This window comes from Benincasa hispida, chromosome 7 (genome assembly GCF_009727055.1).
Source record: "Benincasa hispida cultivar B227 chromosome 7, ASM972705v1, whole genome shotgun sequence".
Taxonomy (NCBI): Eukaryota; Viridiplantae; Streptophyta; class Magnoliopsida; order Cucurbitales; family Cucurbitaceae; genus Benincasa; species Benincasa hispida.
In genome coordinates this window covers 51,085,402-51,097,893 of record NC_052355.1, presented here as the reverse complement: position 1 = coordinate 51,097,893, position 12,492 = coordinate 51,085,402, and the positions used below count along the sequence as shown (strand labels likewise).

The window sequence follows — 12,492 nt, the reverse complement described above, 5'->3', positions numbered from 1 at the left end:
ATGATCGAGGTCTGGTTGCCACTTCTTTGGGAGGTAAGGCATGCTGATGTGGCGAACCGTGAAGTAAACGCCTAATTAACTTCATGTCCATCAAACCGTCGATCTCTTCATGATCATCCCCCAGAGGGATGCCCTCGCGTTCATTCAGTGCACAGATCAGCCATGGAAAATACAGTTGTCCTCTTGTTTGGTTTTGATGGCCTTGATCTGATCCCTTATTATTCTCCCAACATCTAAAGGGATGCACTGCATGATACAATAGATAGCCAAGACGTGTTCTTTCGACAATGTTTCATCATGCGTTGAAGGCATGATGCTTCTCTTAATCAGATAATACCATAGATTCGCATCTAGGTTTAGGTTCCTAGAAGCTAGCATCTTTGCTTCATTTCTAGATGTTTGCCACTTGCTTCCAGGCTTGGCTACCACTCTTAACGCATCTTCAAGTTGGCTCGGCGTTGGTTGCTCCAAGATGCGGTTGCCTTCTGTGTCCGGATTACTAGCGATATTGAACACTTCATTGATCTTATCGGTTGAGAAGCACACCAATACCCCATCAACAAATGTTGTATTCTTCTCCATGTCAAACTCATTGCTGTAGAACTGGCGGACAAGGTTGGGCCAAATTCTTGTGTGCCCAATGCAGAATTGACCCTAACCCATTGCGTTTATGGTTTTTGTTATGTATGTTGGCAATGGGTGGCATTCGGGAAAGAAGCCTTTCTCTGCTAGAATATCATTAAATTGACACTTTCTTTCCATGATCTTCTTAGGTAACGCGTCGGTTACCTTGCGTTTCCCCGCTGCATGTTCCTTGGCTTCCCGTGCTAGCTCTCTCAATTCGTTCTCCAATTACCTTTAGAGAGCTGTCTTCCTTTTCCCCTGCCTTGCGGGCTGATAATCTTCCAACTCCTTTTCTAATGCGTTGTGCCTTGAGTAGCTCCCATGCGTTGCATCCTCAGGGTCGGATGCTAACTGCTCATTTTCTTCCTCCAAAATTAATTTTCTCTTTCTTGTCACTCTCCTTGCTTTTAAGGGCCCTTCATTCGCGTCAGTTTGGCGTGATTGTGACGCGTCTGGGCCAAATCCCATTTCTTCTTCTTCATCATCTTCTTCTAATTCTGCTTCGAGCATCATTGCGTAGCGCTCCACTTTGTCCAATTCAAGTCATGCGTTAGGTGGGTCGGAACGCATCACTTGCTCTTCCTCTTGGCTTTGATTTAGGCTTGCCAAAATAACACCAAACACTTCCTGCTCGTCCAATCGAGCCAATTCTGCTAACTCTTTAAGGTTATGCTTTGGCGCAGGACTGTTAGAGCTGGGCCTAGGTGGAGTAAATGGTGGGGTGCCTGAAGGGGTATGAGGCGACCCAAGGGATGAGATGATGATAGGTGAACGTGGCAGTTAGCTGGACGCATCTGTTTCAACTGGGTAGATAGTGGCCAAGGGTTGGATTGAAAGTGGAGGAGGTGGACACACGACTGGTGATGGGGCATTATGGAGGTAGACTGGGATGAGGTCATGCATCGCACCCACCGGAGTGATGTTTGGAATGAACGGTGGTGGGGCGGGCTTGGTATATGGCTTATTGGCAGCCGTAGATGACGAAGGGCACTGCTTAGGTTTTGAAGGGGATTTGGGTTTTGGTTTAGGGGTGATTTTGGGCTGTTGGGTGGTCTTAGAAGGAGGTTTTGTGGGTGTTTCGGTGGGCTTCGACCGAGATGGTCGCTGGGAGGTGGAGGATGCCCCACCGTGGAAAGGTTTGGTTAGGATAGAGGTTTTTGAGGTTTTTCGAGGGCTTAGGGGAGGCAAAGTTGAAACAGATGAGGAGAAGAAAGAACTTATCGGCGAGTTGTTTCCAAAGATCATCATTTGATTCTGACTATCAGACGCTGACAACATTGTGGCCGGAGAGATGTCTGAGCAGAATGGCGGTGAGGGAAAACGAGAGGGCTAGGGCTTTTTTTTTTCTTTTTCTTTTCACAGAGGGCTCGAGGGTAAATGAGGAAGAAAAAGAAAACGAAGGGTTTTTAATTTTTTTTATAGCTGGAGAGAGAGAGTGGGGTGACATCAGGTGATGCATGACGTTTGCATTTAATACGCAGTCGAAGGGACGTTCTTGGGTTTTCAAGCACCTCGAGTGCTTTACATTTTCGAAGATGCGTCCTTTAGACTGAGGCCATGCGTTAGACTTAAGTCTAACACGTCCGTTATCCAATCCCGATTATACACATTTTTTTTTTAAAAAAAGTAAATCTCAACTATGAAGGCAATAACAATGAATAATCAATCTTAAAACGCAAAAACAAACAAACAACAACTCAAAACGCATTGGTAAAATACATAATGAAAAAAGAACAAGGAAAGAGAAAGCATCCCCGGAATATATGTCGATTCGAACGCAGAGATGCTTCGACACGGGCCTCAGTTGGCTTTACGAGTGCGAGAGATGAATTTTGACGTTTTATGCCATCTTTCAAAGTTGGCTTCACTCTTTGGCCATTTACTTTGAACACATTGGTGCCATCCTCCGTGTTAATTTCTACTGCTCCATGGGGAAAGACTGTTTTTAATGATGAATGGTCCTGACCACCGAACTTTTTCGCCAAACAACAAAACTCTTTCTTACTGTTGCATTGGTCATGCCAACGCTTTGTCTTCTCCTTGTAGAGCTTGTTGTTCTCGTATGCGTTCAATTGCCACTCCTCAAGCTCATTGAGCTGAAGTTTGCGTTGAGCACTTGCGGCGTCCAAGTTCAAATTTAGCTTCTTTACTGCCAAAAAAGCCTTGTGCTCCAACTCTAGGGGTAAGTGACAAGCTTTTCCAAATACTAAAGAGTATGGAGACATACCTATGGGGGTCTTGTAGGCAGTCCTGTAGGCCTAGAGTGCTTCATCCAACCTCTGTGCCCAGTCTTTCCGCGATGCATTGACAACTTTCTCCAGGATAGATTTTATTTCCTGATTGGATACCTCAGCTTGACCATTCGTTTGTGGGTGGTAGGTGGTAGCAATTTTTTTCCTAACATTATATTTGGCAAGTAATTTAGAAATGATGCGATTAATGAAATGCGTACCTTCGTCACTTATCAGGGCTCTTGGCGTTCCAAAGTGTGTGAAAATATTCCTGGTAAGAAACTTGGAAACAGTGGACGCATCATTTCTGGTACAAGCTACTGCTTTTACCCACTTTGATACATAGTCTACTACAAGTAGGATATACCGTTGGACGCAGGACAGGGGAAAAGGTCCCATCAAATCAATGCCCCAAACATCAAATAATTCAACTTCAAGAATATTGTTCAAGGGCATTGCGTCCCTTGATGAAATATTCTCGGTACGTTGGCAGGGGTCACATTTACGAACAAACTCCCTCGCGTCTTTAAAGAGGGTGGGCCAGAAGTATCCACTTTGAAGGACCTTCACAGCGGTTCTTTGCCCACCAAAATGCTCTCCGTAAGGAGAGTCATGACACTCAGCCAAGAAGTGTTGTGTCTCTTCCTCCGGAATGCATCGACGCATGATGAAGTCTGGGCCTTGTTTATAGAGAAACAATTCATGCCAAAAATAAAATTTGTTGTCATGTACTAACCGTTTCTTTTGCTGAGAGTTGAAGTTCCCAGGGAATTGCTTGGTAGTTAAGTAATTAACTATGTCTGTGTACCAAGGTTCCCTGTCTTCAACTCTGAACAAGCTTTCATCAGAAAATGCGTCTTTGATTTCACTTTCTTGATCTTGCATTTCTTGATTTTCTAGCCTGGACAGGTGGTCAGCCATCTGATTCTCAGTTCCCTTTCTGTCCTGAATATCAATGTCATATTCCTGTAATAGCAGCACTCATCTTATTAGGCTTCACGTCCTTTTTACTCATTAGGAACTTTATGGCTGAGTGATCTGTATAAATGGTGGCTAACGCACCAACTAAATAAGATTTGAACTTCTCGATGCCAAACACTACAACCAACATTTCTTTTTCCATGGTCGTGTAGTGTTCCTGAGAGTCATTCAGTGTCTTTGACGCGTAAGAGATGGGATGTATCAAATTTCCCTTCTTTTGCCCTAACATTGTTCCACTACAATATCGCTCGTGTCGCACATGAGAATAAAATGATGCGTCCAATTCGGTGCTATTAGTACCGGAGCTGTAGTCAACGCATATTTCAATGTTTCTGAGAGTCATTCAGGTCCGGTTCACTTCTAGTAATGCGCTCAGAGGTCACGCAATTTGAGAGAATCCTCTAACGAACCTTCGATAGAAGCCAACATGTCCTAGAAAACTTCGTAGAGCTTTAACATTTGATGGTGGTGGAAGTCTAGCTATGACATCTATCTTGACTTCATCAACTTCCAACCCAGCTTTAGATACTTTGTGGCCTAAAACAATTCCTTCCGTCACCATGAAATGATATTTTTCCCAATTCAGCACAAGGTTCATTTCCTCGCATCGAGCAAGGACGGCCTCCAAATTATCTAAGCATGATTGGAATGAGTCTTCAAAGGCTGAGAAATTGTCCATGAAGACTTCAACAGTCTTCTCCAAGAAGTCAGAGAAAATAGCCATCATACACCTTTGGAATGTTCCAGGTGCATTACACAGCCCAAAGGGCATGCGTCTAAATGCGAACGTTCCAAAGGGACAGGTAAATGTTGTCTTTTCCTGATCTTCTGGGTCAATCAAAATCTGGTTATAACTAGAGTATCCATCAAGGAAACAATAAAATTATTTGCCAGTAATTCTGTCAAGTATTTGGTCAATGAAAGGAAGGTGGAAGTGGTCTTTCTTAGTTGCCACGTTGAACTTCCTATAGTCCATACAAAAGTCCTCGAAGGAATGAGTTCATTATTGCTATTGACTATCACAGTTGTTCCCCCTTTCTTAGGAACGCGTTGGACTGGGCTTATCTAGCTACTTTCGGATATAGGATAGATCACTTCCACGTCCAGCCATTTTAAGATTTCTTTCTTGACCACCTCCTTCATTATGGGGTTCAGCCTTCTTTGAGGCTCAATCGATCCCGACTTCCCTTCTTCCAACCTGATCTTATGCATGCAATAAGATGGGTTGATGCCACGGATATCCGCTAGTGTCCAACCTATTGCACGCATGTGCTTTTTCAGCATCTGCAAAAGAGAGTACTCGTTAAGCTCAGTAAGAGTCGTGGAAATAATGACAGGTAAAGTTTTGTTTGTTCCAAGGAAGGCATATTTCAGGTGACTAGGTAACGGTTTCAACTCAAGTTCTGGTGGTTCCTCTAGTGATGGACACGTTGGTTTTGTCTGCCGCTCACTCAGACTTGGCGACTCTGGTTCTTTCATGTTCTCCAACGCGAGGACCTTGCACACATGGGTCATTTCTTCTTCAGGCAACTCTATACTGTTCAATTGACATTCTTTACTGTCCAGGAACTTTAATGCGTTTAACACATTAAACTTCACCTTTTGATTGTCTATGTGCATAGTCAATTCGCCTTTATGCACGTCTATTAAAACTTTCCCAGTAGCTAGAAAGGGGCGTCCAAGAATAATTGGTACCTCCCTATCTGCTTCATAGTCCAAGGTGATAAAATCTGCTGGGAATATGAAGTTGTCAGCCTTTACCAGAACGTCTTCAATCTTTCCTTCAGGGTACTTGATTGTTCTGTTAGCAAGTTGAAGAGTAACAGAAGTAGGTTGTGCTTCACCAATTCCTAGTTTCTTAAAAATTAAGAGTGGCATGAGATTAATGTTGGCTCCCAAATCGCACAACACATGTCCCACATCCAACCCTCCTATCGAGCAAGGAACTGTGAAGCTCCCAGGATCCTTCTATTTCTTGTGTAGATTGTTGCTTACTAACGCGCTGCACTCCTGTGTTAGTGTGATTACTTCCGTCTCGCTGACTCTTCTTTTCTTTGTCAAAATGTTCTTAAAAAATTTGACATATTTTGGCATTTGCTCCAAGGCCTCTATAAGTGGAATATTGATATGTAATTGCCTCAAGAGCTCAAGAAAGCGCTTGAATTGTTGTTCATCATTCTTTTTCATCAATCGTCTAGGGAATGGTGCGTTCAGCGGCACTGTAGGTTTTCCCCCGTTAGATGTACTTGGTTCTGAATGGCTATTGGTCTTAGGCATTCTTTCTTCTTGATCTTTTACTGCCATTGAACGTGTGTTACATTCTTTTGAAGGACTATTGTTTCTTGGATTCATTCTTCTTTCTACAAGAGCTTTTCTACTGTGCAATGTCACTGCGTGACATTGCTCCTTTCCATTGTTGTTCCCAGGAGTTTCAGTGTTGCTAGGCAAAACTCCAGGCTGCCTATTCTTCAATTCACTAGCTATCTACCCTACCTGTATTTCTAGGTTTCTGATAGACGACGCCTGGCTTTTCAGTAACGCAACATTATGGGCTGTGTACTCCTTTAATAGGTTCTTAAGCGGAGTTTCTAAGCTCAACACGTGTCTTTTTCTATTAAAGGGTTGTTGGTGTGGCTGATGCGTTGGTTGAAATGTAGGCGGCGGTCCTTACCTTTGCTGTTGATTCGCCCCTGGGTGATGCTTCTGTTGATTTTCTCCTGTCCAAGAAAATTTTGGATGGTTCCTCCATCCAGGATTATATGTATTGGAAAATGGGTTATTTTTAATGAAGCATACTGACTGTGGGTGTTGTGGGCACTTAGCATAAGAATGAGGATCTCCACAGCCCACAAAGCTAACCATGGGCTACCTGAATGCTTCTACCTGATTCACCTTCTACTGATTTGATGTGTTTCCTAGCGATATGTTCTGCAAAAGGTTGGTCATCGTATCCACTTGTGCAGAAAGTGTGGTTATTGCGTTGGAATCGATAGAATTAACATTCTGAGATCTCTTCTTCCTGTCAAATTTTTCGTCATACGTATCGTCCACCCATTCCATGTTGTGCTTAGCAATGCGGTCTAATATCTCTTTTGCCATAGTGTAAGATTTATCCATAATTCCATTAGCTGCCGCTGCGTCGGCTGCCATCTGCGATGCTCTATTCAATCCACCATAAAAAGTCTCCATTTGGATAGCTAGTGGTAGTCCATGATTCGGGCAATTTTTGACCAATCCCTTAAAACGCTCCCATGTGGCGCTTAAGGTCTCAGCTTCTTCTTATTCAAAATTCATAATCTCTCAACGCCTCCTCGTGCTGGTGGTAGGTGGGAAGTATTTTTGCATAAATTTCTCCACCAACTTCTCCCAGGTAGTGATTTCACCAAGCTCCAGTGAGCTTACCCATTGTTTTGCGTTATCACGCAAAGAATAGGGGAACAAAGATAGCTTGATCGCCTCTGGGGTAATTCCAGGAATCACAAATGAATTACACGTTTCCAGGAAATGCTTCATGTGGGCGTGAGGATCTTCTCCACGACCACCCCCAAATTGTCCCGCAGTCTAGAGTATTTGAAGCATTACAGATTTCATCTCGAACCTCGTCCCATCTGGCATTGGGTATATGATTCCTGGAGAGAAATCATACAGTACAGGGGACGTATAGTTCCCTCATGGGACACGTGCTACTGTTCGCCATTAGGATCGGATTTTGCGCAGCATGAGCTAGTTGCTGAGCTAAGTTCTGATTTGCCTGGTTGTCCGCCATTGCTTGTTGTCTGTTCTATTGTCTGAGAAGTTGTTGCCTCAACCTTCGACGAAGATTAAATCAATTTCTACGTCGGAAGGTCCTTTCAATCTCAGGGTCGTATATGAGTTCAGGAGTGCTCTCCTTGCTCATAAATGTTCACAAGCTTAGGCTTAGCTTGTAATACTCCCTCGATTGAAGTGTTCCTACAAAAGATACAGACGAAATTTCTGGTTAGTTTTGTTTCTGAATCCCTGGCAACGGCGCCAAAAACTTGTTCATTGTTATCGTGATTCGAGTTGGGAGTGTATTGTATAAAATAAATTGGGAAAATAAGTTCCAAGTATAAATGGTGCGTTGATACTTTGATGCGTTTATGTATTTGTAACGCGTTGGTGCATTAGAGATGTGCAACAGAATGCACGACACTTCTTCTATTGACGTTCAAGTTTTCCTAAATTAGACCCAAGTATAAATCCAATTTAGGTTCCTGGTAAGTCCAGGGTCGAACTCAGGGATTCAGTTAAGTTAACGCAGACCTTGCGTTGTAGCTAATGTAGAGTTTTCCTAAATGTATGAAGAGATGTGTTATTTACACTAAGGTGTTGTGCCTGTGCAAGAAGATACAAAAGAGTTGAGTAATGAGTGATGGATCATGCGAAAATGGATTTTAATGTAAGTGGTATGCGTCGATCTAAGATGAATGTACAAAAATTAGAATGTGATGTGGATGAGATGGGATGATTTGCTTATCTTTGTTTATGCGTTAAACTCTTATTCGACACTTCTCAATGCGAATAACATACAAAATCTATCTCTAGGATGCATGCGTCGAACACAGAATGCAATAAACACCAGTCAGTCTATCTATAGAAGTACTAGGCGTTCTACTTGATGCTGGCTTATTTAATCTTTTGAATAATCTAAGCTAAGGATGCTTTTACCAATTGATCAAGTTGGCTTAAGTGTTTAAAATGAAGTTTTGCATAAAGTATAGATGCATTCAACATAAACAAGAAATAAACAATGGCAAAGCGTGATGGATCAAATATATGAATTTATAAAGAAGCAGATTGTCTTTACAAAAGCAATATTTAATCAGATGAAATGAAAGCGATAAATGAGATGAAAGGAACTGAGTCAAGCCGCAGAGTACAATCTCTTGTATTTCTTTGGCTCAATTCTAGTTGTGTACAATCACTTGTATAAGAAGCGGACGAAGTGTCTTTCTCAAGTTCGGCTTCCTCCGCTCCTTGACTGGCGGTGATGGTGGTTCTCTTCCCTTATGATCTTCTTGGCACCACAGTACAACTTCTAAATATCTATAACTATGACTATGCTATTACAGAGAGTGAGAAACTTGAAATTTCTGAACTGCGAACTCTGGAGGGATTTCATCTATTTATAGGCATTGATCATCTCCAGCTTGCTGATGGGCAGCATTAAAGTCCATGCCCTGGTCAGCCGCCTGACACTTAGAAGCTTTTCAGACGCCGCCTATTGCAGATGCCCATACTTGTAAGTGGTGATTTGACACAAACAGCCTGCATCAATGAATCTTCTCTGCGTTGAATTCCCTCTGGCGCATGGCCCATGCGTTAGAACTTTTGCCTGCGACACTTCTTACTCATGCGTTAGCTTCGTGTTGAAATCCTGCAATATAACGCGATAATGTCGCAGTATTTGGCAATAAACATTCTTTTACATGAGTTTGCTAATGTTTGAGTAAATCCATGCATTTCTTCTAAAAATGAGGAGAATTTATCATCAAAAACCTTAGTTGTTCCAACTTAAGAGTCAAAATAACTTGTATTTCTACAAGTTATCAGATAAGTAGAGAAATGGCTCCCTTAAAGGCTGATTTCGATGCTTAAATAATGTGTTGCACCCTCTCTTGGGCCGAGAGGGGTTCAATTATAGTTGGACTATAACTAATTATTCATTAGAGAGATCACTAGTACTTAAGAAGTTAGATGTAACTATAGGGGCAAAACGACAATTTTGGTCTAGTTGTACTTACGAGCAATTCGTGAAAGGTCAACGCACTATTGATTGGTTATATTCAATGGACATAGAAATATATATATAGTGCGAATAGTGCAGTCGTAAGTCTTTAGTGGAGTGACCGACAGTCAATGAAGGTTGATTAATTTAATTAAAGAGTTTAACTAATTAATCAAGGGGCTTCAATCTATAGGTCTATAAGGTCCCCTTATTAGTTCCATTAGGATTAGTGAGAATTGAATTAATTTTGAATTAATTTAAATTGTTCAAATTAATTAAAGGGAATTAATTATATAAGATATAATTAAAATAATGTACATCATACATTATAATATAAAGTTTTAATGAGAGAAATGAATATTTGAATATGATTCAAATATTAATTATATGAATATGATTCGTATAAGATATAATTAATATAATGTATATGATATATTATAAAGTTTTATGAGAGAGAAAAATTTGAATATGATTAAAATATCAATTATATGAATATGATTTATATATAAAAAAAACTATATGTTATAATTAATATGAATATGACTCATATTAATTCTATAAGTTATAATTAATATAAATGTGATTCATATTAATTCTATAGGTTATATGAGAGNTTGGTTATTATATATTTTATTTAAAATTCAAATTATTATTTTATTATTTTAATTGTTGAATTTTAAATAATTTGGGAGAATGTTATCTCTATAACTTCCCCCATTAATCTCTCGATAATCATCTTTTCATAAGTGAAAGTTGGTTCACGTTTACATAAGGATAGAAATTCATCCTATTCCTTCTATGTTTTCTCTATGGGAAAAACTCTTCGTGAAAAATATCTGGTGATTTTCTCTAAAAAAAACGATATACTTCCTTCTCCTAAGATTAACCAAAGCGAGCCCACAACTTTGCTAAGGTTCTCAACCTTGAAAATAATAAGGAAGCCATCGTGGTGGTGTCCAAAGGAGATCCAATTACATTAGGATCGGTTTGCTGTGTTTTGTACGTTCGTGGTGGTGAGACCGAGAAATGACTGTTTGTGAGATCGGGAGAGGATTCGTGAAGATTGTTTATTCTACAAGGGAAAGTAGAATTTCTTTCTTTTCTCCTTTTAGCATGATGATTAAAGATTGTTTATCCTGTGATTTAGTTCTTCTCTTTATTTTCTATTTGTATTTCAAATTGGAATTGAATCGTTCGGCATCCACACGCTTCCGCTTGGGATTCACAGAGCCAAATTGTACGATTTTTATTCTCAATTTGTCTTGAAAATTAGAGTTTATGTGGGATTTTTGTTCGGCATTATGAATTTATTGGAATGATTCTGCATTTTTTGAATGTGGTTTGCAATTGGGCATTTTCAAGTTTTGACACCTTAGAATTATCGCTTTAATTTGATTAAAGTTGTAAGGGGCCCGTTGTTTTTGGCAATTTATTTTACTACTATCGAGTCTGTAAGTCCACGTATCGAGTTTGGCAAGAGTTGCTGATGATCGAGAAGAAGAACGGAGGAATTCAGTGCAAGATCAAAGCTGCTTTAATGTATTATGTGATGTAGCATCACGACGCTCTGACACGAAGCAGAACGAAAAAAAATTTCGTAGCGTCGCGACGCTCCGAGGCTGAGACGCGTGTGGCAGTTCCATTCATGAGGTTGTGGGTTCGAGCCAGTTCTTCCATTTTTTGTAGCAGTTTTCATTTGTTTTTTATTAATTAATTAGATTAACATAAATTAGTTAAATTAATTTAATTAATCTTTAGAGGTGCCAAAATTCGGTCCAATATGATGTTTAATTTAATTTTTACATTTGATGTATAATTAAATTAAATATGTCATATTTGATGCCATATAGTTTTATTTAAAAACCCCACCTTAGGATAAACATTATTAAGACATCATATCTAATATTTGCATTACATTATATAGTTGCATGAATTATCATCATGCTCATGTATTTTTAATATAATAGTTATATTATAAATGCATGTTTAATTTAGTTTCATTATATAATATAAGAGTGATAAAGTTAATGAAAAGCATGATCATGCATCATTTATATAATAGTTATATGATATGATAACATGCATCAATAACATGTCCATGCATCATTTATATTATAAATGTTATAATATATAGTTTAGATGAATGAATGTTATTTAATTTTCATTACATTATTATATAATTATTATGTATGTTGTAATGAAAATGGAATGCATGAAGCATGTATAGACATTATTAAGACACCACTCTAGTAAAATTATAATTGTTATAATTTTTAAGTATGTCATTAGATGTATGTATAAATTTTAATTGTTTCATTGGACTTTATAATTATTATAAGTTAAATGAAATTAGAATTAAAATCTATAATAAAGAGTTGCATGCAAACATAGGTTAAATTAATTTTAAATAGTTTGAAATTGATTTCACCATTAGACCTATGTTAATAAAAAAAATTAATACGATTAGAAATAGGTTTAATCTTTTAATTTCATTTGTTAGGATTAAATTGAAGTTAAATAAAAGATTAAATTATAATATAATTATATATAAGGGACCTTTGTCTAAGGAACGTTCTGTCTAGATGGGGTATTTAAGCTAAGGGAAACGGAATACCCTTACCTGGGAACCGACCTAGAAGGTCAATTAGATAAATATATTATAAGAATTCAATGAATTATTAGAGTTTATTAAAGTGTTTAATAAATGATAATCATTATTATTCAACTATCCAAAGTAAGAGCTATGCTAGACAAAATTAACAATCATTTAGATAAATTAATTAGTCAAATTTACCTAAGTAAGAAACCTTAGGCTCTAAAATACTCAGTGGGAGGAAATAGATGTATATGATACATCGATTCTTCCACTCACGTTCTCCCTTAAAGTTCACACCGTGAGACTTATGC

General features: G+C 39.0%; 1 protein-coding gene and 1 non-coding gene across 2 annotated transcripts; one reads left to right on the top strand and one right to left on the bottom strand.

Moving 5' to 3' along the window:
* Nucleotides 1–2,286: 2,286 nt before the first annotated feature.
* Nucleotides 2,287–4,608, bottom strand: LOC120081139. Its single transcript, XM_039035814.1, has 5 exons — nt 4,247–4,608; nt 3,922–4,141; nt 3,341–3,821; nt 2,402–2,800; nt 2,287–2,291 (listed from the first exon to the last, which is right to left on the bottom strand). Exons 1-5 carry the CDS (start codon nt 4,606–4,608, stop codon nt 2,287–2,289), a joined length of 1,467 nt encoding a protein of 488 aa, XP_038891742.1.
* Nucleotides 4,609–7,041: 2,433 nt separating this feature from the next.
* LOC120082315 lies at nt 7,042–7,145 on the top strand. The gene has a single exon (XR_005483145.1). It is a non-coding gene; the product is annotated as a small nucleolar RNA R71 (small nucleolar RNA).
* The last annotated feature ends 5,347 nt before the right edge of the window (nt 7,146–12,492 follow it).

Bases quoted from the DNA above. Each gene is read 5' to 3' on its own strand.
- LOC120081139 (XM_039035814.1), bottom strand. From the start codon at position 4,608: ATGCCCTTTGGGCTGTGTAATGCACCTGGAACATTCCAAAGGTGTATG. The intron at 4,142-4,246 runs GTTCGTTAGAGG...CGTTGACTACAG, and splicing joins CATGTTGGCTTCTATCGAAG to CTCCGGTACTAATAGCACCG. The intron at 3,822-3,921 runs GTTGGTGCGTTA...CTGCTATTACAG, and splicing joins AGAAGTTCAAATCTTATTTA to GAATATGACATTGATATTCA.